This window comes from Cinclus cinclus, chromosome 22 (genome assembly GCF_963662255.1).
Source record: "Cinclus cinclus chromosome 22, bCinCin1.1, whole genome shotgun sequence".
Classification (NCBI taxonomy): Eukaryota; Metazoa; Chordata; class Aves; order Passeriformes; family Cinclidae; genus Cinclus; species Cinclus cinclus.
The window spans coordinates 4383602-4403544 of record NC_085067.1 but is presented as its reverse complement, the minus strand read 5'-3'; the positions used below and the strand labels follow the sequence as shown (position 1 = coordinate 4403544).

General features: G+C 56.8%; 3 protein-coding genes and 2 non-coding genes across 6 annotated transcripts; 4 read left to right on the top strand and 1 right to left on the bottom strand.

The window, feature by feature from the left end:
* Positions 1–155: 155 nt before the first annotated feature.
* On the top strand, positions 156–2127 carry RPL23A (ribosomal protein L23a). Its single transcript, XM_062507109.1, has 5 exons — positions 156–276; positions 700–880; positions 1116–1292; positions 1610–1679; positions 2062–2127. The coding sequence occupies exons 1-5, from the start codon at positions 252–254 to the stop codon at positions 2074–2076; spliced, it is 468 nt and encodes a 155-aa protein (XP_062363093.1). The 5' UTR covers positions 156–251; the 3' UTR covers positions 2077–2127.
* LOC134052733 (small nucleolar RNA Z17) lies at positions 974–1044 on the top strand. The gene has a single exon (XR_009933885.1). It is a non-coding gene; the product is annotated as a small nucleolar RNA Z17 (small nucleolar RNA).
* On the top strand, positions 1474–1539 carry LOC134052745 (small nucleolar RNA SNORD42). Its single transcript, XR_009933897.1, has one exon. It is a non-coding gene; the product is annotated as a small nucleolar RNA SNORD42 (small nucleolar RNA).
* A 2648-nt stretch (positions 2128–4775) lies between the features above and the next one.
* Positions 4776–6775, bottom strand: TLCD1 (TLC domain containing 1). Its single transcript, XM_062507103.1, has 4 exons — positions 6579–6775; positions 6364–6446; positions 5955–6037; positions 4776–5526 (listed from the first exon to the last, which is right to left on the bottom strand). The coding sequence occupies exons 1-4, from the start codon at positions 6773–6775 to the stop codon at positions 5131–5133; spliced, it is 759 nt and encodes a 252-aa protein (XP_062363087.1). The 3' UTR covers positions 4776–5130.
* Positions 6776–8164: 1389 nt separating this feature from the next.
* Positions 8165–18805, top strand: NEK8 (NIMA related kinase 8). 2 transcript variants are annotated; one of them, XM_062507083.1, is made up of 15 exons: positions 8165–8226; positions 8475–8680; positions 9630–9862; positions 10487–10618; positions 10805–11013; positions 11421–11500; positions 11770–11951; positions 12166–12316; positions 13303–13379; positions 14524–14641; positions 14908–15058; positions 15174–15337; positions 15552–15710; positions 15817–15975; positions 17580–18805. In XM_062507083.1, exons 1-15 carry the CDS (start codon positions 8180–8182, stop codon positions 17606–17608), a joined length of 2097 nt encoding a protein of 698 aa, XP_062363067.1. In that variant the 5' UTR covers positions 8165–8179; the 3' UTR covers positions 17609–18805. The 2 variants fall into 2 exon arrangements, with proteins under 2 accessions (XP_062363067.1, XP_062363065.1); XM_062507081.1 differs by lacking the exon at positions 17580–18805 and adding an exon at positions 17083–17129 and having other exon boundaries at positions 8180–8226.
* Positions 18806–19943: the final 1138 nt, after the last annotated feature.

The following is a 19943-nucleotide window of genomic DNA, read 5'->3' as shown; positions in this document are numbered from 1 at the left end:
GCCACGACGGCGGGGAGGGAGAGCAGCGTGTCAGACTACAACTCCCAAGATGCCCTACGGCGCGCGGACCACCGCTGCGCGTGCGCGGACGAATCTGCTAATAAGTACTACTACTACCGGCATGCTCCGAAGATGTCGCGAGAGTTGGGGAGGCGGGGTAATGAGGATTCCGTCTTTCTCCCGCGAGATTTGGGGGTATAAGCCCGTGCGGCGCGGCAGGGGAGACCCCTTTCGGTTTCCGCCTGGCCAAGATGGCGCCCAAGGCGAAGAAGGAGGGTGAGGGCGCTGAGCTCTGGGTCTGTGTTGGGGGCGCGGGGCGGCGTGTGGGACCCCGAGGGGTGCTGGTGTATGTGGGGAGATCGGGCTGAGCGAAGTGAGGAGTGATGCAGGGTTCCAGCGCTGTGTTGGGTGCGGGCACGTGGAGGTGGCGGGACAGGCCTGCCGGGTTGTCTGAGGGAGGTAGGGGATATTCCCATCTCGATGCGTGGACTCATACGTGGAGAGGAAAAAATGTCTTTCCCCGCACAGAAACGAGAGACTTTTAACTCGGTTGGGCGTTTTGGGGCTCCTATTGGCTGGATGAGGGAGCGCGGGCCACTGGGTGAGCTCCTGCTCATTGATCAGGGGAAGCCATGCTGGGCTGGGGAGCACATCCCGACCCTACAGATCCTTGTGGTGCTGACTGAGCTCTCCTCATAGCTGTGCCTCCGAAGACAGAGGCGAAGGCAAAGGCACTGAAGGCCAAGAAGGCCGTCCTGAAGGGGGTCCATAGTCACAAGAAGAAAAAGATCCGCACGTCACCCACTTTCCGCAGGCCCAAGACGCTGCGGCTGCGGAGGCAGCCCAAATACCCCCGGAAGAGCGCCCCACGGAGAAACAAGTATGTGTGGGGTGTGGGGCTCTGCCCTGCTGGGGAGTTTGGGGCTTGGGAGCAGCCCCATGAATGGGCTGGTGTGGGGTCCTCTTGGTTTGGGATGCAGGTGATGATTTTAAGCGACCAAAGCCTGAGAGTTTGTGATTATAACCTTAGGTGACTGATGCACCCCAAAGAAAGCCCCTGAAATGTAGAGGAGCACCTGCCATCCCTCTCTTTAATCATAGGACCTCTCTTGCAGGCTGGACCATTATGCCATTATCAAGTTCCCTCTGACCACAGAATCAGCAATGAAGAAGATTGAGGATAATAACACTCTGGTGTTCATTGTGGATGTCAAGGCAAACAAGCACCAGATCAAACAGGCTGTCAAGAAGCTGTATGATATTGATGTGGCCAAGGTCAACACATTGATTAGGTGAGAATGGGGAGAACAGGTCCCTGGTGGATGTGAGGTGCTTAATTTTAGCAGAAAATGGGAACATGTGTGAGATTCAGCATATGTGGTGGAAGTGGGAAATGTTGGCAGACCAGAGGGTTGGTTTCTTCAGGGGGCTCTTTGCCTCTTTAGGGAGCACTTCTGGCACCCAGGGAGTCCTGTGCAAATGATGTAAACTTTAATTCTACTGAGTAATGTGATGTTTCCAAAGGAACCACTGATGCACATGGGAATTGCAGGAATGTGGAGCACAGGGAAGAAGTTCCTCTGTTCTGATGCCTCCTGTTCCTTTCTAGGCCTGATGGAGAGAAGAAAGCTTACGTCCGACTGGCTCCAGATTATGATGCACTGGATGTGGCCAACAAGGTGAGATGTCTTTGAAACTTGGAAGCTTTTTTTGCAGCTTGTCTCATGTCCCCTCCACTGATTGTTCTTCCTGAGTTTCTTCATGAGGTACTTGTGCTTCAAGTGTGGTAGCACTTTTATGGCCTTGTAGCCAGACAGGATCTGAGTCTTGAGTCAGTTCAGTCCCCACTGTGGTTGAGGTAGACAGGAGGCAGAGGTGGTACATACAAAGTGGAGTAGGGGAGTGTACAGCACAAAGTGGTTGTATAAAGCTCTTGGGCAGATCTGGGAGGACGATGCCTTGGAGGCCAGGAATCCTGGGGAGGTGCAGCGATGTCAGTGGTGGAGGCTCTGCCTTTCTGCCACCGTAACATCTGTTTTAACATGCTTTGCTTCTTTCCAGATTGGAATCATCTAAACTGCATCTGCTGAGGAGTGTACAGACAAATAAACATTGTCACACCACTGAGAGCTCTTGTGATTTGTGACAGCACAGCTTGTGTGAAACAGAGCACCCAGCAAACTTTTGGGCCTTCATTTCATTAAACTTCCCTTCATAGCAGTGGGTGGACAGAGCTGACTGCTCCATGAGAGAGTCATGCAGGAGCAGTGCTCCCCTACTCAGAGAGTGTCTGGGATCCTGTGAACATGAGGTGACACCTAAATCTCAAATATGTACATTTACCCCCAGACCTCTTGTGTCTCTTGCATTTTCTTGCACAGCATAATTAGGATGTGTTTGTGATCATTGTTTTGGGTGTCCTGCGTTGCTTCCTTGTGGAGCAGACCACGGGTGGCCACAACAAAAACCTGTCAGTGGCTCTGATGTGACACAAGTGACCTGTCACACCATTTCCCCAGTGTATCAGCTCTCTGCTTATGCTGCAGGTTCACTTGGAAACCTCCTGCTTCATCCAGCAGCAGAGGCTTTGTGGGTTTTTCTGGCACAATCTGCTCCATGTGCTTGCAGTGTGAGTTTCCCTGTTACTGTTCCTCACAGGGTTCGCTGTCCTCAGGGCTGTTTCTAAATGCTGCTGTTGCTGCCTGTGCAATGTTTGGCTTTTAAGTCTGTAGAAACCAGCTCTTAGAGTGTTTGGATTCAGGAGAACATGGAGCACTGGGTGAGCAGGGAATGGGGGAATTGTGGAAAAGTCTTCAGGGTACTTGAGCTTAAGTACATACTTAAACTTGACTGAGAAAGATGATTAAAGCCATGACCAAATATTGATTGGGTAATTGGGCTCTTTGAACGGTGGGACACCTAGTTCCTTCAGGCCTCTTGTGGAGGGTGACAGATTCCCAGCACAATGGTGGATGGAAAGCAGGAGCTACACTAAGGATTCAGGTGGAGATTTGTGCTGGGTTGTGTGGCCCTGGCTTGACACCCCTCTCTTGGGCTTGGGGGACATGGGCAGGAGGGTCTCCCTGCCTGCTGTAAGGGATGAAAAACTGCCTGGAGGGAGGAGTGCTGCTTCCCTGGCACCACCAACCCAGCCTCTTCCCTGTGGATGCATAGCACCAGGGTTCCCAGGCCACCTTTTCACACGTAGTCGCCCCAAGAAAGATGCGAGAGAAGTTGCCCCTCTTGTAGCAAAGCTGCTGTCATTGCTGGGCACGGATTTGGTCTGGAGAGCCTGGAGTGCTGCAGCTAGAGGCTGGGAGAGATTCCACATCAGCATGACTTGCAGTCAGTCCTGGCCTTACCTCAGCTTAGCCCACTGGTGCTGCCCTGGCACTCCACTTGCCTCTTGCTCTTGGCTGGCAGCCTGCCTGATCCACAGCTGCACTGCTGGGGGATGCTCCTGCTGGGAGTCAGGAGGGGACCAGCAGGGAAGTGTGCTCACTCCTTTGGGAAGTTTTGTCATGCCTGGCTTTCCACACTGGTTTAAGGACAGGGGAAATGTGGGCTGGTCTGAGGCTGTGACCTGCTGGGACAGAGCCATGTCTGCTTCATGTGGAGAGACAAGGGGGAATGTGTGCAGCAATAGGGGTGTGGGGAAAATTAACATTTGGGCTTAGTTGTGTGGGGTGATTGCAGATGCATTGCTGCTGAGAGCAAGGCTGTGCCCTGCTAAGGCTGCTGAGCTCTGCTTTGAGCAAGGAGGGACAAGGTAGTGGGTTTGGAGCTGGCATCAATCCCTGCCCACACTGTCCCAGCTATCACATCTCTGTTCCAGCTGCCAGACTGCTCCCAGGACTGGTGTCAATGCACAGCAGGGAGTCCCAGCAGGATCCAGATCCTGTAGGGTGTTTCCTGGCTCTCTGGTGGAAAGGTGATCCTCTACTGTCTCCCCTTAATCACTGGCTTCTTTCAACCGCAGTGACTGTCTCTGCCTGAGCTGGGCAGGTGCTGGGGCGGGTGGGACAGATCCTGCCTGGAGCAGGGGCTGGGCAGCAGTCCCTCTAAGCCTCACTGTTAATGCCGATCTGGTGCCATCCTGGAACTGTCACATCAGCAGGATTTGCCTCTCTGGTGCTCCACAGGACCTGCTGGGCCAGTTCTGGCCCCACTCTCCCAGGGAGCTGAACCCCCCTTCTTCTTGCACTCCTCTGGGAGAGCTGCTGGAACCATCCTGGTCCTGTGGCTGCAGGAGAGGGCCCAGCATACTCATAGGGCTGCAGCTGCACTGTGCCAGTGAAGATTGCTCCAGGGGCATGCAAGCATGCAGCAATATTCCAGGAAGAGCCTTTAGCCTCACATGGCTTTTCTATGCCAGCTCCACTTCACGTGGCAGCTGGGTGAGTCACGCAGCCCAGCCAGGCTCCTCACCGCCAGGATGGAGGCAGGCAGGTCAGGCACTGCCACAAGCCTCAATAACTCTCCTGGTTCTCTTCAACTGTTCCCTGCACAGCCCTGAGTCTCTGGAAGAGCAGAGGAACCCATCCGTGCAAGGGACAGAGTTGTACTGTTCAAGGCTCAACTGGGTTGGCAGTATTCAGCAGGCTGAAAGGTCCCTAGAACAAAGTGAGCAGCAGAAACGTGCCCTCTCCCTCCCTGAGAAGTGCCAGCCCTCCTCTGGAGATGGGGCACATCCTTTCCCACAGCCCTGGCCCAGGGGGAGTCCCCGACCTGCTCTGTCCCACAGAAGAGCCAGCCCAGGTGTGCTGCAGCAGCAGTAAACAGACCGATTTTAATGCATGTACCACCCACATCACCACGGGAGGGACTCATCCCCTCCCTTGCAACCCCTCCAGGCCATCAGCTGCGAAGCGCAGCCACCCCTGGCCCTCCAGCTGCCTGCAGGGAAGCTGGCTTGGGCTGCTTCTCCATCGGCCGTGCCTCTGGCTTCAGCAGCATCCCGCAGCTCAGTGAAGCTGTCGGGCTGGTCCAGCAGGGAAGCGCTTTTAGGCAGCAGAGCGGGTGAAGGCAGGGCCTGGGGCCAAGGAGCAAGCCCTAAGGCACATCAGAGCAGCTTTGGAGAGCCAAAAACTTCCAGGAGTCGGAGCCCGGGTCCCCCTCGGCGCACACGTGTCAGTCTATCAGAAACTTCTCACCGTCTACATCTCTCCCTGCAGAGCCCTTGCGCAGGGAGGGGAAAAAATCAGAGCGGAGGAGGCGGGAGAAGTACATGAGGATCATGGCGTCGAGCAGCAGGAGGTTGGCAGTGAGGAAGGCACCCTGGCCCTGCACCTCCACGTAGCGGAGGAAGTACCAGGTGAGGTAAGCCTGGGGCGCCAGGCGGAAGGTGAAGTACATCACCAGGTTGATGTACTTATTGGCCTTGTAGACTGCTGGGGAAGGCACGTTGCTCATCTTCAGCAGCATGCGCACCGTGAGGAAGATGTTGCTCACCTCCACCAGCAGCAGCAGCACTGCTGCCACCAGGAAGCGGCCGGTGACTATGAGTGAGACGAAGGCAGAGATGGCCTGGGACACAAACACACACACAGAGCAGGGTCAGCTCGCCTTGCCCTAGGGAAAGCAAGTCCTTCCCTACCCTCACTCACAGCACAGTGCTGTTCCCCCACACCCAGAGATGCCAGCAGTCATCTGAGCTTAGAGAAAACCAGTCCAGAAAGCCAGATCCCCCAGGAGCAGTTACACCTCCCTGTGCTGGGATAAACCTCCAGCTCTTCCCCCTCCCAGCTCGGCAGCCTGTCTGGCTCCAGGCACTCGCAGCCGATGCTGGCAGACGTCCTGCCCCGCCAGGCGCCCTCGCCTTGTTGATGCAGAACCTACCTGGCAGCCAGGGCGAGGCAGAGGGAAGGGCTCCAGCGCGCCCCACCATAGCCCATGAAACCTGGGTGGGCTGAACCCTGGCGTGTGTGGTAGCCCCCCGTGCTGGCCATACTCACCATGGCATGGTGCACCAGGTACTCCCAAGACGACCGGGACTGATGGTTGAAGATGATGTCAAGGGTGTCGTGGATGAAGTAGCCTGTGGGATGAAGGAGAGCGTTCAGAAAGTCTGGCTTGTGTGCTGTGACCCGCTGTGGAAAGGAGGAACAGTGAGGAGGAGGAGGGTGGTGTGACTGTTCTTCAAGTGTCAGAAACACCTCCACCCCGTCTGGGTACGGAGACACGGCTATTCCCTGGGGGTTGGCAGCCTGTGGTCTCCACGCTCGTGATTAAGGCAGGAGGCATGGAGCTGCCCAGCCCTTGAGCCGGTGGTTCGCCCGGAGCCAGCATACCGGGCGAGGCTGAGCAGGGAGTGGGCTAAGTCCGGCGGCGTGGCTGCGGCCATTGCCCTGCCTGGTTCCTTACCTGAGGAAAAGCAGACCAGCAGGTGCCCTGAGACGCTGTAGCCGTCCTGGATGTCGGAGAGTAGCTCCGGAGAGTGCCAGAGGCTGGGAGTGGGGAGAGGAAGAAGTGGGTCAGCCTAGACTCCGGGACGGGGAACACGGGGACCCCCTACCCACTCCCTAGGAGCGCCCAGTTCGCAGCGTGCGCACCGTGCCCCGTACCCTCACGCCCGGTACCTGAAGAGGGCCCATAGCCCGGCCAGCACGGAGTGTGCGAAAGAGACGAGGAGATTCCTCCAGCGCCAGACGCGGCCGGGACGGCTTCGTACGGCGGCGGGCTGTGGCAGGGCCAGGGCCAGCCGGCGCAGTGCCCCGAAGATCGCCACGCTGCCTGCCACCAGCGCCGCCGATGCCGCCCGCCAGCCCGGGCCCATCGCGCCCAGTCCGGCGGCGCGCGGCCGCGGCGGGCGGGGCCGCGGGGCCACGCCCCTCTCGACCACACCTTTACCGCTGGCCACGCCCTCCGCATGCGCCCGCGCGGCCACGCCCTCCCATTGGGCACTCCCTCCGCGCTGGCCACGCTTCTCCCCGCGCGCGCCTGCGCAGGGTTGGCGGGCGCTGAGGGGCGTGGCCGCCCTGGCCGCGCCTTTCATTGATAAGCGGCGCGCTGGCCACGCCCCTCCGGCCGTGTGTGCGCGCACGTGTGCGGAGGGCGGAGGGTGTCGCACCTGCGTGCAGGTGTGCGGCTGCTGGGCGTGTTCCTGCTGCGCGGTGCTGCTGAACGGGCGTGTGGTGTTGCACGTGTGAGCCACACACCGCATGTGTGGGTGTCAGTGCCCGTCCGTAGTGGTGCGGCGTGTGCGTGGCGGACGTTGCACATCTGTGCTGGGTCCCGCACATCTGCCACAGTGATGCACAGCTGGCGTGGGCCTCGCACATCTGTTCTGCGCTGTGTGTGTGTGTGTGTGTCTCCGGCACGGTGTGGTTGTCGCCGGTGGTTGCGGCGCATTGTATCGAGGGGGGATGCCGGGGAAAACATCGTGTTTGGAAAAGTAGTGGAAACAGCCGCAAACGCTCACCTCAAGACATGGTGGGGCCCAGGGCGGGGTGCTGGAGCATTCAAAGGTGCCCCCTAATACCAGGCTGCAGTAGGGTGAGACCGAAAACTCGGCGGGGTGCTGGTTCCTGCCTGGGGGGCCTGCCCCATCGCTGCAGGGCGCTGGCTTGCACGACGGGAGTTGACCCCCTCTCCCCGATGAGCCGAGCTGGATGTCGCTAGATGGCAGCAGGGCCACGTGGCAGTGCCACTACTGCCACTGCTGTCGCCGTCCCCAGTCCAGGACGGAGGCCGCCACTCATGGGTGCAGGGCAGGACCCGCTTCCACGCTACAGCCGCCGTCACGGTCGGCTGCAGGAGTGCTCGTGGCCCTGGGGGGGTTCTAAAGCAGGTCTGGGGGGCCACGGAGAGGACTCATGCCCCTTGTGCCGGCCCTGAAGCAGCGCAGCCCACCCGCAGTGGGTGCCCCTCCAGGCTCGGAGCCGGAGGCTGCTGGGGACACCGCCACTCTCTGGGGGTGCGGGGGGCCCTGCTGGCGAACCCCAGTCGGGGCGGGCAGCCCAGCGCACCCCAAACCTCTCTCTCTGGATGCTACCCAAGAGGGTCTGGCTCCCGGTGGCACTGGGGTGCCACCCAAGCCGGGGCTGGGGTTACTCCCTCCCACCCCCGGCCGACACACGCGGCCCCCCAGGCCTTACACACGCGGCGCGGTTTGTCCACCCGCGGACGCCGTAGCAGCGCGGAAGTGTCTCCATGGAGACGGGAGGAGCCGGGCCCGGGCATGGAGAAATACGAGCGGATCCGGGTGGTGGGGAGAGGGGCCTTCGGGTGAGGGGGCGCCGGGGATGGGCGATGGGGAGGTCCCCAGTATTTCTGCCTCCGGACGGGAGGCCTTTAAATCACGTCCCCGTGGCAGCGAGGCGCTTGTGGCCACGGCAATACGGGGTTGGCCGGAGTGTGGCACCCGGGGGGATACGGCAAAGAGTGCGTGACACCCTGGGGCGCGGGGATTGCAGGCGACCTGTGTCACCCCAAGGTAATGGCGAGGCCCTGTGTTGTGTCCTCCGTCCCCGCAGCATCGTGCACCTGTGTCTGCGCAAGGCCGACCAGAAGCTGGTGATCCTGAAGCAGATCCCGGTGGAGCAGATGAGCAAGGATGAGCGGCTGGCAGCACAGAACGAGTGCCAGGTCCTTAAGCTGCTCAGCCACCCCAATGTCATCGAGTACTATGAGAACTTTCTGGAGGACAAGGCACTCATGATCGCCATGGAATACGCCCCAGGTGTGCCCTATTGTCCCCCTGTAGCTGTCCCTCGGCAGGTCCAGGGGATGCTAAGCACTTGGCTCTTTTTGGGTCAAGCTGCTGTGGTCTTGTGTCATGAGACCTTGTAAAGATCCCCAGGAGTCCAGGCATGTCTCTCTTGAGGAGACTTTTTTGTAGAAAAGTATCTGTGTTTCTTGGTGGGCACCAAATTGACCATGAGCCAAATGACCAAGCATTGATGCTGGTTGTGGAGTCACCATCCTTGAAGATACTCAAAAGAGAGATTCTGGTCCTGGACAACCTCAGTAGCCCTGCTTGAGCGGCAACTTTGCAAGGTCCCTTCCAACTTCCGCCACTCCATGATTATATGCCTTACACCTGCTAACCATATCCAAAACAAGGAGATTTCAAACTCCTCTGTCCCTGATCAGCATATTACCATCTGCCCTTGGCTCAGGTTTCAGGCACATTTCCCTGTGTCAACTCTGTTGGCCCCAGGTTTCTAACCAGACTTCCAGTGGAGTTTCAGGTGAAATCAACATTTGCATGAGGGTTTGCTAAAAGCTGTACATGAGCCCTGAATCTGGACCTCCCCTTCCCGACAGGGGCCTCTCTGTGCCACGTGGCCTCTTGGACTGCAAGAATTTTCCTCTGCAGAACAGGCTGATCTTGTTCTGTCGTGGAGGCTTATGTCCTCTTCCAAGAGCTGTAATTTTAGTGTTTCTTTTCCTGCTGCTTTTGATAATATGTCAAGAGTAACTTCTCTCTGGCTGTTTCTTCCTCCCACCAACTGTGCTGCCATTGTTCAGGAGCATTGGAGGTTGTGCTGTGTATCCCACCAGGATGTGTTTTTCCCGCATGCTTGTCTTGTTAGGATGCCAAAATGGCAAAATCCCCCTGTTTTAGGCCGGGTTTGTGCTGTCCTGTGCAGCTCCCCGTGCCCTCAGCCTTTTATTGTTCCTTGCAGGGGGCACTCTGGCAGAGTTCATCCACAAGCGCTGTAATTCCTTGCTGGATGAGGACACCATCCTGCACTTCTTTGTGCAGATCCTCCTAGCACTGCACCACGTGCACACCAAGCAGATCCTGCACCGTGACCTGAAGACCCAGAACATCCTCCTAGACAAGCATCGCATGATTGTCAAGATCGGAGACTTTGGCATCTCCAAAATCTTGAGCAGCAAGAGCAAAGCCTACACGGTGAGTGGCAGGGGACCTTCTTACCCCATGGCAGCAGGCTGGAAACTCTGGATTTGGCTCACAGTAGTCTCTGGGAAGTGGCTTAGGGCAATGCTGCTTTGTTCCTTGGCTGATAGCTTTATGCCCGAGTTTGCTGTGGCTCTGTGGGTTGCACAAAGGTAAGAAAGACCTGCCCAAAGCTGGGAGAGGATGGGGTGTCTGGGCCCACTGGTGAGGGCAGACAGGGTGGCTCCTGCTAGGGGTGGTGTTTGCAGACTTGTCTGACACATCCTTAGCAAATAAATTCCTGCCTGTGCACTCCCATCCTGCCTTAATCTCCTTTCTCTGCTTGACATTTGAGTGTCTCCCCACCTGGGCTAATCTGAGCTGACGTTTGTATCATGCTCCGCACTCTGGGCTCTGATTCTCTCAAGTGCATAGAAGCAAAATTAGAGGCAATCACTGTATGTGTCACTGGAAAGGCAAATCCTCTTGTTTTTCAGTGAAGTTGTCAGGCAGCTGTTGATGCCAAGGGAACAAAAGCTCAGCTCTGTAGAGCTTTAGGTGGTGGTGTTCCAGCCAGCTCTGCACCAAGCCTTCCTCTTTTCACTTCACTGCACTGTGGTAAATTTTTGTCTCCTGTAGGTGGTGGGAACACCGTGCTACATCTCCCCAGAGCTCTGTGAAGGGAAGCCTTACAACCAGAAGAGTGACATCTGGGCCCTGGGCTGTGTGCTCTATGAGCTCGCCAGCCTCAAGAGGGCTTTTGAAGCTGCGGTAAGAGCAACGTGGTTCACGTGTAGCACAGGGAGCCATGGCCTCTCACAGAGGTGCAAATGTATGCTGGGATCACTTCTCATCCAGCCGGGAAGTGGGAAAGCAGAGGGCAGTGCTGAGAGCTCCTTCCTTCTCGGCCTCGCCCCTGACTGCCCAGCCACTGTTTGTCTCTTGTTTTCTCTCCAGAACCTTCCTGCCTTAGTGTTGAAGATCATGAGCGGGACGTTTGCCCCAATATCAGATCGATACAGCCCCGACCTGCGCCAGCTCATCCTCAGCATGCTCAACTTGGACCCTTCCAAGCGGCCCCAGCTGAATGAAATCATGGCCCAGGCCATCTGCATCCGGCCCCTCCTGAACCTCTACACAGACGTGGGCAGCGTCAAAATGAGGAGGCAAGTGACACTGCCACCTCAGTGTCCCTTGGGAGGGGCTGCCACAGCCCACAATGTGTCTGACCAGCTCACTGCCTCTGTTCTGAGCTCCAAAGAGAGCATCTTCCCAATGCAGCTCTCCTGTGCTGCCTAATGTGCAGCTGCTGCTGGCTGAGCTTGGCCCAGGGGCTCAGAGCCAGGCAGGTGCCATGCCAGGTGTGGGCTTGTCATCACAGTGACGACAAACAGAGAGTTGTGAGCACAGGGGAAAGTGAACTGGTGCCAGCTCCCCTCTGTCAGGTTGTTTAAAGCACTGACAAAGAGCAGCACTGTGAGTGATTCACCCGTGGCTTCTGCTGTAGCTCTGCCCAGACATTCTGTGATCCAGGGCTCTGCAGGACATTAAAGGCTGGATTTTGGTTTGGCAGGCCTGAAAAACCCTTGGCTCCAGTGCCCACAGTGACCCACAGCCGGACAGGGGGACGGGCGAGCAGTGCCAGGCAGAGGGGTGAGTTCTGGCACGATGTGTTCAACTCAGCTCCATTTGGAAGGACCCTTTCCTTTGGATTACACAAGTCACACAGGCACTCAGGGTTCTGGAGAGAGGATCTTAAGAGATGTCACCTTCCCTGAGCTCTGGAGGAGCCCTGCAGCCCCTTGGACCAGCACTGATCTGGCTCTGGCAGCTGTGCTGGCACCTAGACTGGCTGGTGCTGTGGCTTTTCCTGTGCGAGGAGAGTCAGAGATCCACATGAATGATTTCTCTGTGCCCCACAGGTGTCCGATGTGGTTCAGCCAGGACAGGAATCCCACCCCCACTGTCATCCATCTACACGTGGGGCAGTGGGATCACCACCCCTCTCCGCCTGCCCATGCTGAACACCGAGGTGGTGCAGGTCTCTGCTGGCAGGACACAGAAGGCTGGAGTCACCAAATCTGGGAGGCTCATCCTGTGGGAGGTGAGTGACAGGGAACCTGGGGCAGGCTGTTGATGCTGTGGAGCCTTGGATGTGTGATTTCTGTGAAGGAGGCTTTTCTGTTCACTCACAGACCCTGGCACTGCCTCCTCCAGGACTGCAGTCCCAGCCAGGGTGTGGGCAATGCTGATAAGCCTGTGGGAAGGGGTTCATCAGTGTTCTCCAACCCAGCTCTTCCATTGCTTCTTTCCATCAGGCTCCTCCCATGGGTGCTGCTGGGGGTCCTTCTCTCCCAGGAGCCACCGAGCAGCTCCAGCCTCAGTTTGTGTCCCGCTTTCTGGAGGGCCAGTCTGGAGTGACCATCAAACATGTGTCCTGTGGTGATCTTTTCACAGCCTGCCTCACAGGTGAGCTGCTACCTCCTGCTTTTGCCTTCCTGAGTCCCAGAACCCCCTAAAACCCAATGGGGCTGCCTGGGGAGCCTGCTCAGAGAGGAATAAGAGAGATGCTCTGGGCTGGGGTGACACAGAAGCCTCTGTGGCCTCTCATATGACATCATGTGGGGGTCAGTCCACAAACAGTTGGACTAAGATGATCTTAAAGATCTTTTTCGACCTAAATTATTCTATGATTCTGTGAAATCTCCTGTTCTTGTTGTCCTGGCTGCATTGGTGTCACCTGAAATCAGAACTGACAGTGGGGACTGCAGTGTGAGGAGGATCTCTGACACATACTCCATGAGCATGACATGGGCACATGCAGTGACCAGCAATGACTGGTGTCACAGTGAGAGTCAGTGTGAGCTGCTGCAGGGCTAGTTGTCCTCAAACTGCAGGAAAGCAGGGTTTGAAGCCCCCTCAGAGCAGTCCAGGAAGTGTTCTGTGTGGAAGGGGAGCACACACACCAGTCCAAGGCCATGTTTGTGGAGCAAAGCCGTCCCAGTGGTCCTGTGGGAGCTCTGTTTGCTCTTCTGCTGGGGGTCAGGGCAGCAAAACACAGATACACAGTGGGCAAACTTCATGGGCATGTGTTTATCCTACCTCCCATGGTGTTTCCTGTCACCCCTCTGCTGGGCAGCTGCTCAGGGAGTGCCTCTGTGACTTTAACACCTTGACAAACCGTAGGGTTCACAGCTCCTGCGTACACAGCCGCAGCAATGTTATCTCAGCTCTCTTATCACTGCTGTTTGTTTGTTGAGCCGTTGCAGAATGGTGAGGCTGCAGCTCCCTGGAAGCTCTCTGAAGGCTTGTGGCCCCTGCGGCTCATGAGCCCGAGTGGGTCCAGTGTCCTGGGAGCCATGGCCACCCCATTGGCTGTGTCACCTCGCAGGACCTCACGTGTGCCTTGCAGGGCCTCACTGTGCCACTGACAAGGCTCCTTTCTGCTCCTCCAGATAGGGGAATAATCATGACTTTCGGCAGCGGTAGCAATGGCTGTTTGGGGCATGGAAACTTCACGGATGTGAGCCAGGTTGGTGGTGAGGGTGCTGGGCGTGCTGTTCCCCCGGGGTAAAGGATGGATCTGCACCATGTGAGCGGGCTCATCCCAGCTCCAGGGATGTGCATCCCAGGCATGCTTTGGCATCTGACGCCCTCCCCCACCTCTCCCTGTCACTGCGGGTTTTAAAAGATCCAACCTGCCTCTCTCTTTCTCTCCCCCCTACACAATGATCCCTTTGAGCGTGGGGGAAGTCAAGAGCTGCCTTGTGGTTGCTGTTGGCAGGCTCCCAGCTTGGAGCCTGCCTCCAATCACACACCTGCCTGCTTCACTCTTGGCCTGCAGCTGCCAGGGTTCACTGAGAAAAGTTATTTTTCAAAAGAGCCAGTATTTAAAGAAGAGCTGTGTGTTTCCGATTGGCTCAGAACACTGGGGCTGGGGCCTCATTGCTCCTTTCCAGCTTCTTCCTTGCCTGCCCTCGGATGTGGCAGCAGCCCATGGCTTCCAGCCGAGCCTGGGGACTGGTGCCATTTGTCAGTGTGGTCAGCTGGCCCGTTTGTTCCTGCTCCTCCCAGAGCTGAGCTGCTCCCTGCTTATGGCTGGGGAGGGGAGACCAATTGGAAGCAGCAGCCAGATCCCAACAAACGGTGCTTTTCACTTGAGGAGGATAATGAGTATGAGGCGAGGTGTCAGATCTAACAGCAGGTCACAGCAGGGGCTGGGAGAAATGTGGAGATCCTGGTCCCTCCACACCCTAATGAATCTGAGCCGTTAAATCACAGCTCCTCTGCACAAGAGCCTTTGAGCCAACGCATCCTGCACCAAGCCCCTGCCTGCTCAGAGCAGGCATTCACAGCCCCTGGCACTCCCCAAATGGGCAGGGGGGCGAATCCCAACCCTTGTTGAACCTCTTCCCTCTCCAAATTCTCATGCTGACTGCTTTCTTCCGCCCCAGAGATGTTTGCATTATCTTCTGTGCTGCATGCACGTAGTCTCTTATCCCTTTGAAGACTGTTTGGGAAAAAAAAAAAAAAGAAACTTCTCTGTTGTTTGTGTTGGATGAAAACTGGGATGCTGCCAGCGCTGTGTTGAGTCTGGGGGGGCTGGGTGGGAGGAATGGGAGCAGCCGGGCAGGCTGGGAGGTCTCGGCTGACGGCTGCTGCTCTTCCCCTGCCAGCCCAAGATTGTGGAGGCCCTGCTGGGCTACGAGATGGTGCAGGTGGCTTGTGGTGCGTCTCACGTCCTGGCAGTCTCCAACGAACGGGAAGTGTTTGCCTGGGGCAGGGGAGATAATGGTAAGAGATGTCTGTTTTGCAGAACAGGGCTTGTGCCTGTACCCACTTCCTTTGCTGGCCCTGCTTGCCCATAGTCCCCTCCAGATGTGGCAGGGTGGGTGGGTGTGGAAGATCTGCAGCTGTTTTGCTGCATACCAGGACCTCTGTGCTTTGGTTTTTGCTGCTTTCTGGGCTCTTACAGCAGCTGTGTCAGTGCAGCTCTCAGTCGGTGTGTGCTCAGGGTGTGTGTTTCCATCAGCTGTTCCTTGCTCTGTTCCTCCTGACAGGTCGGCTTGGGCTGGGCACGCTGGAGTGCCACAACTGCCCCCAGCAGGTGACAGTCCCTCCAGAGCACGAGGCTCAAAGGGTCATCTGTGGCATTGATTCTTCCATGATCCTCACAGTGAAGAACCAGATTCTTGCTTGTGGGAGCAACAGGTAAGAGGGGTGAGGGTCCATGCTCCACATTTTACCCTCCTGGCCCTGTCTGTGTTGTGACCAAGGGTCTCCAGAAGACATCTCTGTGTGATCCTAGAGATTTTTCCCTGTGCAGGTGTAACAAGCTGGGCCTAGACCGTATCAGCTCAGCAGAGGAGCCTTCCCCAGAGGACCAGGTGGAGGAGGCCACTTTGTTTGTGTGTGCCCAGTCAGCCCCTTTGAACCAAGAGCCCATTGTGAGTGCTGACATTGGTACAGCACATTCGGCTGCTGTCACAGGTGAGGGTGTGTGCCTAAATTTTGAGGTGGCGACACCTGCATTTTCCCTGTCTTTCTTCTGCCTGTTTCCCATGGGCAGTCTCTCAAGAGACACCCTGCTCCTAATGCTGAAGCTCTGTGGAGAAGGATGCTCAGCCTGGAGACAGCAAAGAGCTTCAGGGGTTTCAGTTTTTCCCAAGTGAAACCCAGTTGTGTCTCTCCTCTCTGCTGTCAGCCTCTGGCCACTGTTACACCTTTGGGAGCAACCAGCATGGGCAGCTGGGCACCGACTCCTGCCGCAACAGCCGCGTGCCCCACCTGGTTGTGGGGCTCGAGACGATGAAGGTCACCGTGGTGGCTTGTGGAGATGCCTTCACTGTGGCCATCGGAGCAGGTGAGGCTGAAGCCCCCAGGTCCTGGGCTGCAGTAGGCCCTGGTTGGCCTCTGCCTCTGCTGTAGCCAAGGCAGGTGTGCAGTGAGGTGTTTCTGTCCCTCTGCAGATGGTGAGGTGTGCACATGGGGTAAAGGAGCCAGGGGACGCCTGGGCAGAAAGGACGAGGAAACAAGAGTGCCAAGGCCAGTGCAGCTGGAGGAGACGCATCCATACCTGGTGACCTCTGTTGCCTGCTGCCACGGGAACACACTGCTGGCAGTAAAGCGTGAGTAAAGGCTTTGTCCCTGTGATTCCTGCCATGAGGACCCAGCCAGACACAATGCCTTGTGACCAGAGCTGTGCTGAGTAACCCTGGCACGTAAGCTCAGTGTTGTTCTAGTCCTTCTTGAACTGTAGATGAATAGAAATAACTTCAAGCCCAAAATAATTCCCCTGCTGCTCTTCAGCTCTGTGACACTGCCTCTCCCACTGGGCAAGGGGAGCAAAGGGATGGCAGAGGCTGTATCGTGCACTCCCAGACAGGTAGGCTGGCCAAGCTGCGGCCAGCGGGGAGCTGGCGTGCCAGCAGTTCACAGAGCATCCAAAAAGAGCAGCTCTCTAATTGATGCTGCTGAAATAGAAGCTGAGATTTGAGGCGTCATTTTGGCTGCTGCCTTTCCATTGTGGTTTGGAAAAGATAGTGATGGTTTTGTGGTTCCTCTCTGCTCGGGCCAAAGGCAGCATCGTGGCTCGGTTAAAACGTGCCCGTGGCATGACCTGCCCTTCCATTGCCTGGATGTACAACGGGAGCCTGGCCCAGACTGCTGCAGGGGCCTTTCTTCCTCCTCTGCTGGGCTGATTATGGCCTCATCCTGGGCTGAGGGATTCCAGTCCCAGCCCACTTCAAGGAGGCTAATTACAGCCCGGAGGGGAGGAGGCCCGGCTGACTGCCCCGGCACAGCGGAATGGGCCCTGGCTCTGTTCCTCCCCTACAAGTGCCCAGCTCTCATGTGATGTACACTGCCACGTGAAGGGGACGGGGAATGGCCGAGTCCCCAGGCTCGGGAACAAGTAGGGCATTTGTCATGGGAGTAAAAGGGTTTTGTGTCTGCAGGAAGACTGCAGGCTGCTCTCCGCTTTGGCTGCTGGAGTCGCCCTACACTCTGTGGCAGCTGGTTTGTAGGCTCCCACCTGCAGTACTGTAAGAGCAGGGACTGAGTGTGTAGCCCCACTGCTGTCCCTCTGCCCAAAACCTTGTCCTGTCTCAGTATGGGGAGTGCAAACTCAGCGGTGTGAGGGCAGCAGCCTTGCCTACCCCAGCATCCCTCAGCAACCAGCATGCAAAAAAGCACTAAGAGCTCTGTAAAGAGCTGAGATTTGGGCTTTCACACAGCTCAGTCTGCCTGGAAATTTCTCCAGCGAGAACACGAGATCTGGTGACACACGTGATGTCATTGCTGCTGTGATCTGGCCCGGGAGGTGCTGGCACAGGCGAGCTGCACTCCACCTTTGGGGCGGCTGTTCTGCTCCTCCCATGGGGCCAACTCTGCTTTTGACTGGCTTGGGCTGCTGCCCAGGTTATCATGAGCTGCTGTTGCTCCCTTCTCTCAATCCCACTGCAAACAGAATAACTGGGAGAAGCCAGGCTGGAGAGGAGGAGGAGAGCACAAACCTCAAGTGACTGCATTTCGTCCTGCTTGGGCTCTGTCTGCTGGGCGTTACCTCGCTTGTGCCACTACTGAGGTCTTGCAATGGCTTCCTGTAAGGAAGGGAACAGGGACTTTGGTACCCATCTGTTGGGGATCAGGCCTGTGTGGGGCAGAACACCTCTTGTGGCTTCATCAAGGTGGGGCTTCCACTAAATCTTGATCTTTACCCTTTTTGTTTCAGCTGTCGTGGAGGAGTCGCCTTCCCAGTGAGTGAGAGCAGCCACATCCTGCTCTTCCTGCTGCCCACGGTGGCCTTGGCTCAGGCACACTCCAGGCTCCAGAGCTCCTCAGCTGCACTCCAAAGGCAGCAGTCTGGAAACAGAATGCTCCTAACGATGGTTCCCAAGGAACCGGAGCTGGTCTCAGTTACTGAATTGCCACTGTCAACCTCCAGTGCCTGAGAGTCGCTGCCCTGGACATGCCCAGAGCTCGGGTGTTGCCTTCAGGGGGGTCACACCGCGCCTCTTACCTTCCCTGCTGGAAGTGCCTGTGTGGAAGAGGAGCACAGAGGTTGTTTTCCTCTGTAGAAACTATTTCTGGTTACAAAGCCCAGGCTGACAGCTCTGTGTCTGAGAGAGCTGTCAGCCTTTGCACAGCAGCGTCTGGAGTCAGGGCCCCAGGCGCTGTGCTGGGTGACTAAATGCAAACCTCTTTGCTAATTAGAGAAGTCTGTCCTTTCCCATCCCCCCCTAAAACGTTTCACCCATTTATTGAACATACTTTGGAGGGTCCTGCCTGCCCGGCTGGCTGAGCTCAGCACGAGCAGCCTCCCTGTTCTGCACAGCTCTCCCCAAATGCCACCTGGAGCTTTCCAATTACAGCGTCCCCTGGCCCCAGGAGCTCGCTGGAGGATCTTCCAGCTGACATTTGTCCTCGGGCCCCTCAGCCCTGCTGCTGACCGGCTCACTGGCTCCCAGCTGAGCTAGGGAAAGCAGCAAAACATAGCCAGTGATCATCAGTACTTGAAGTTTTTAAACCCAGATTTGTCCAGGGAGCTGATGAGTTTTCACCAGGGGTCTTTGCGGGCAGGAGAAGCACATCTGTGTGTTATGGACAGGAGTCATGGTTTTTGTCTCCAGAAGGGTCTTTTCCTTTCCTTTATTTTTTCCCTCTTCTTTTCTTTTTTTAACTTGCGTTTGCCCTGGGCCATTTTTTGATGAGCTTCTGTCTCTGATCCGTCTGACATTGCAAATGCTCTTGCCTTTCACATCCATCTTTGTGCTGTTGCCAATCTGTTGTGTATAAAGTCGGTGCTTTCATAAGCTGGCTGAGATGAAATCTCTCTAATTATTTTTGTGATTCTTTCCTGTTTTCAATGAGGGAAACCTCGACGGGCTCTGGTAAAAGCCAACTGATCCCTCTGTCATGTGGAAGGTAATGAATTTCTGCAGCTCTCCTGCTTGCCTTCCCTCGCCTCCCAGGCTCCAGCTGGGGAAGGGAGCAGGTCCCGTCCGGCCGGGAGAGGCGTGTGCAGCCCTGGCTGCAGACACAGCCTCCCTTTTTGGCTCCTGGCAGGGTGGGTGCACGGGTTTTTCCCTGCCTTTTTTGTTTCTTGCGGAGCTGCCTTTTCAGGCGGCTACACCCTGCTATCCCAGGAAGCCGACTGGAATTCAAAGGTTCTGCCAGTCCTTTGGCACTTTCCTGTGCTGCAGGTTACAGAGGCGGCTCAGCGCGGTGTCGGGGAAGGCGCTTTCTCCTCCCAGACCAACCTGGGCACCAGGGTGGTTGCAGGGCTGGGTTCAATTGCCTCAAAGTCTCTCTGGGCCACTGCCTCTCCTCCCTGTGTGAAGCTGGCAGCAGCTCCAGCTCCTTTCAGCATCAGATTTCTCTTGCCTGTATTGTTCAGAGCTCTCGGGGCTCCCCTCTCGCCCCACACCACATTCAAACACATCCCATAGGAAGGGGCTGGTGTTCCTCCTGCAGCCTTGCCAGGGCTGAGCGTTGGCTGGGACAGCAGTAGGCAGGACGGAGGTTCGGACGCCCTTTGTCTTGTACCAAAATGCCACTGCTTCAAGGAGCCAAGCTCTTCCTGCTCCAGCTGGGCTGCCAAATCCAGGGGTGCGCCTCCCCCCCCCCCCCCCCTCCCCCCGGTTCCTATCAGTGTATTGGTGTTAGGTGGATGATTTTATGGCTTAATGACACCTTTGCACTGCAGTGCTGGGGCTGGAGGTGTCACGAGCTTGAATATTGGGATCTTTTGCTCCAGACTGGGGAGACCAGCATGGACCAGTGCACTTTGTGCTGGGCCGTGGGCTCCAGTGAGGGCTGGAGCCCTCGGGATTTCACAGCCTGGGCTCTCCACACAGGAGTTCAGCTGTGAAGCCCAGCAAGATCATTTGAATAATTTAATACCGGGCTGTGACCAAGCCCGGCGAAAGGGTAAAGGAAACAAAGAGGCCCCCAGCCCCGAGCAACAAAAGCTCCTGGAACGACAAGCCAAGGCATGTCCGTGCTGCCGGAGGCAGAGAGCAGCCCGGGCAAATAGGCCACTTGCATTCCTCACGTCTGCTGCTTTGTTTCCCTGCAGAAGCTCCCAGTGAAATCT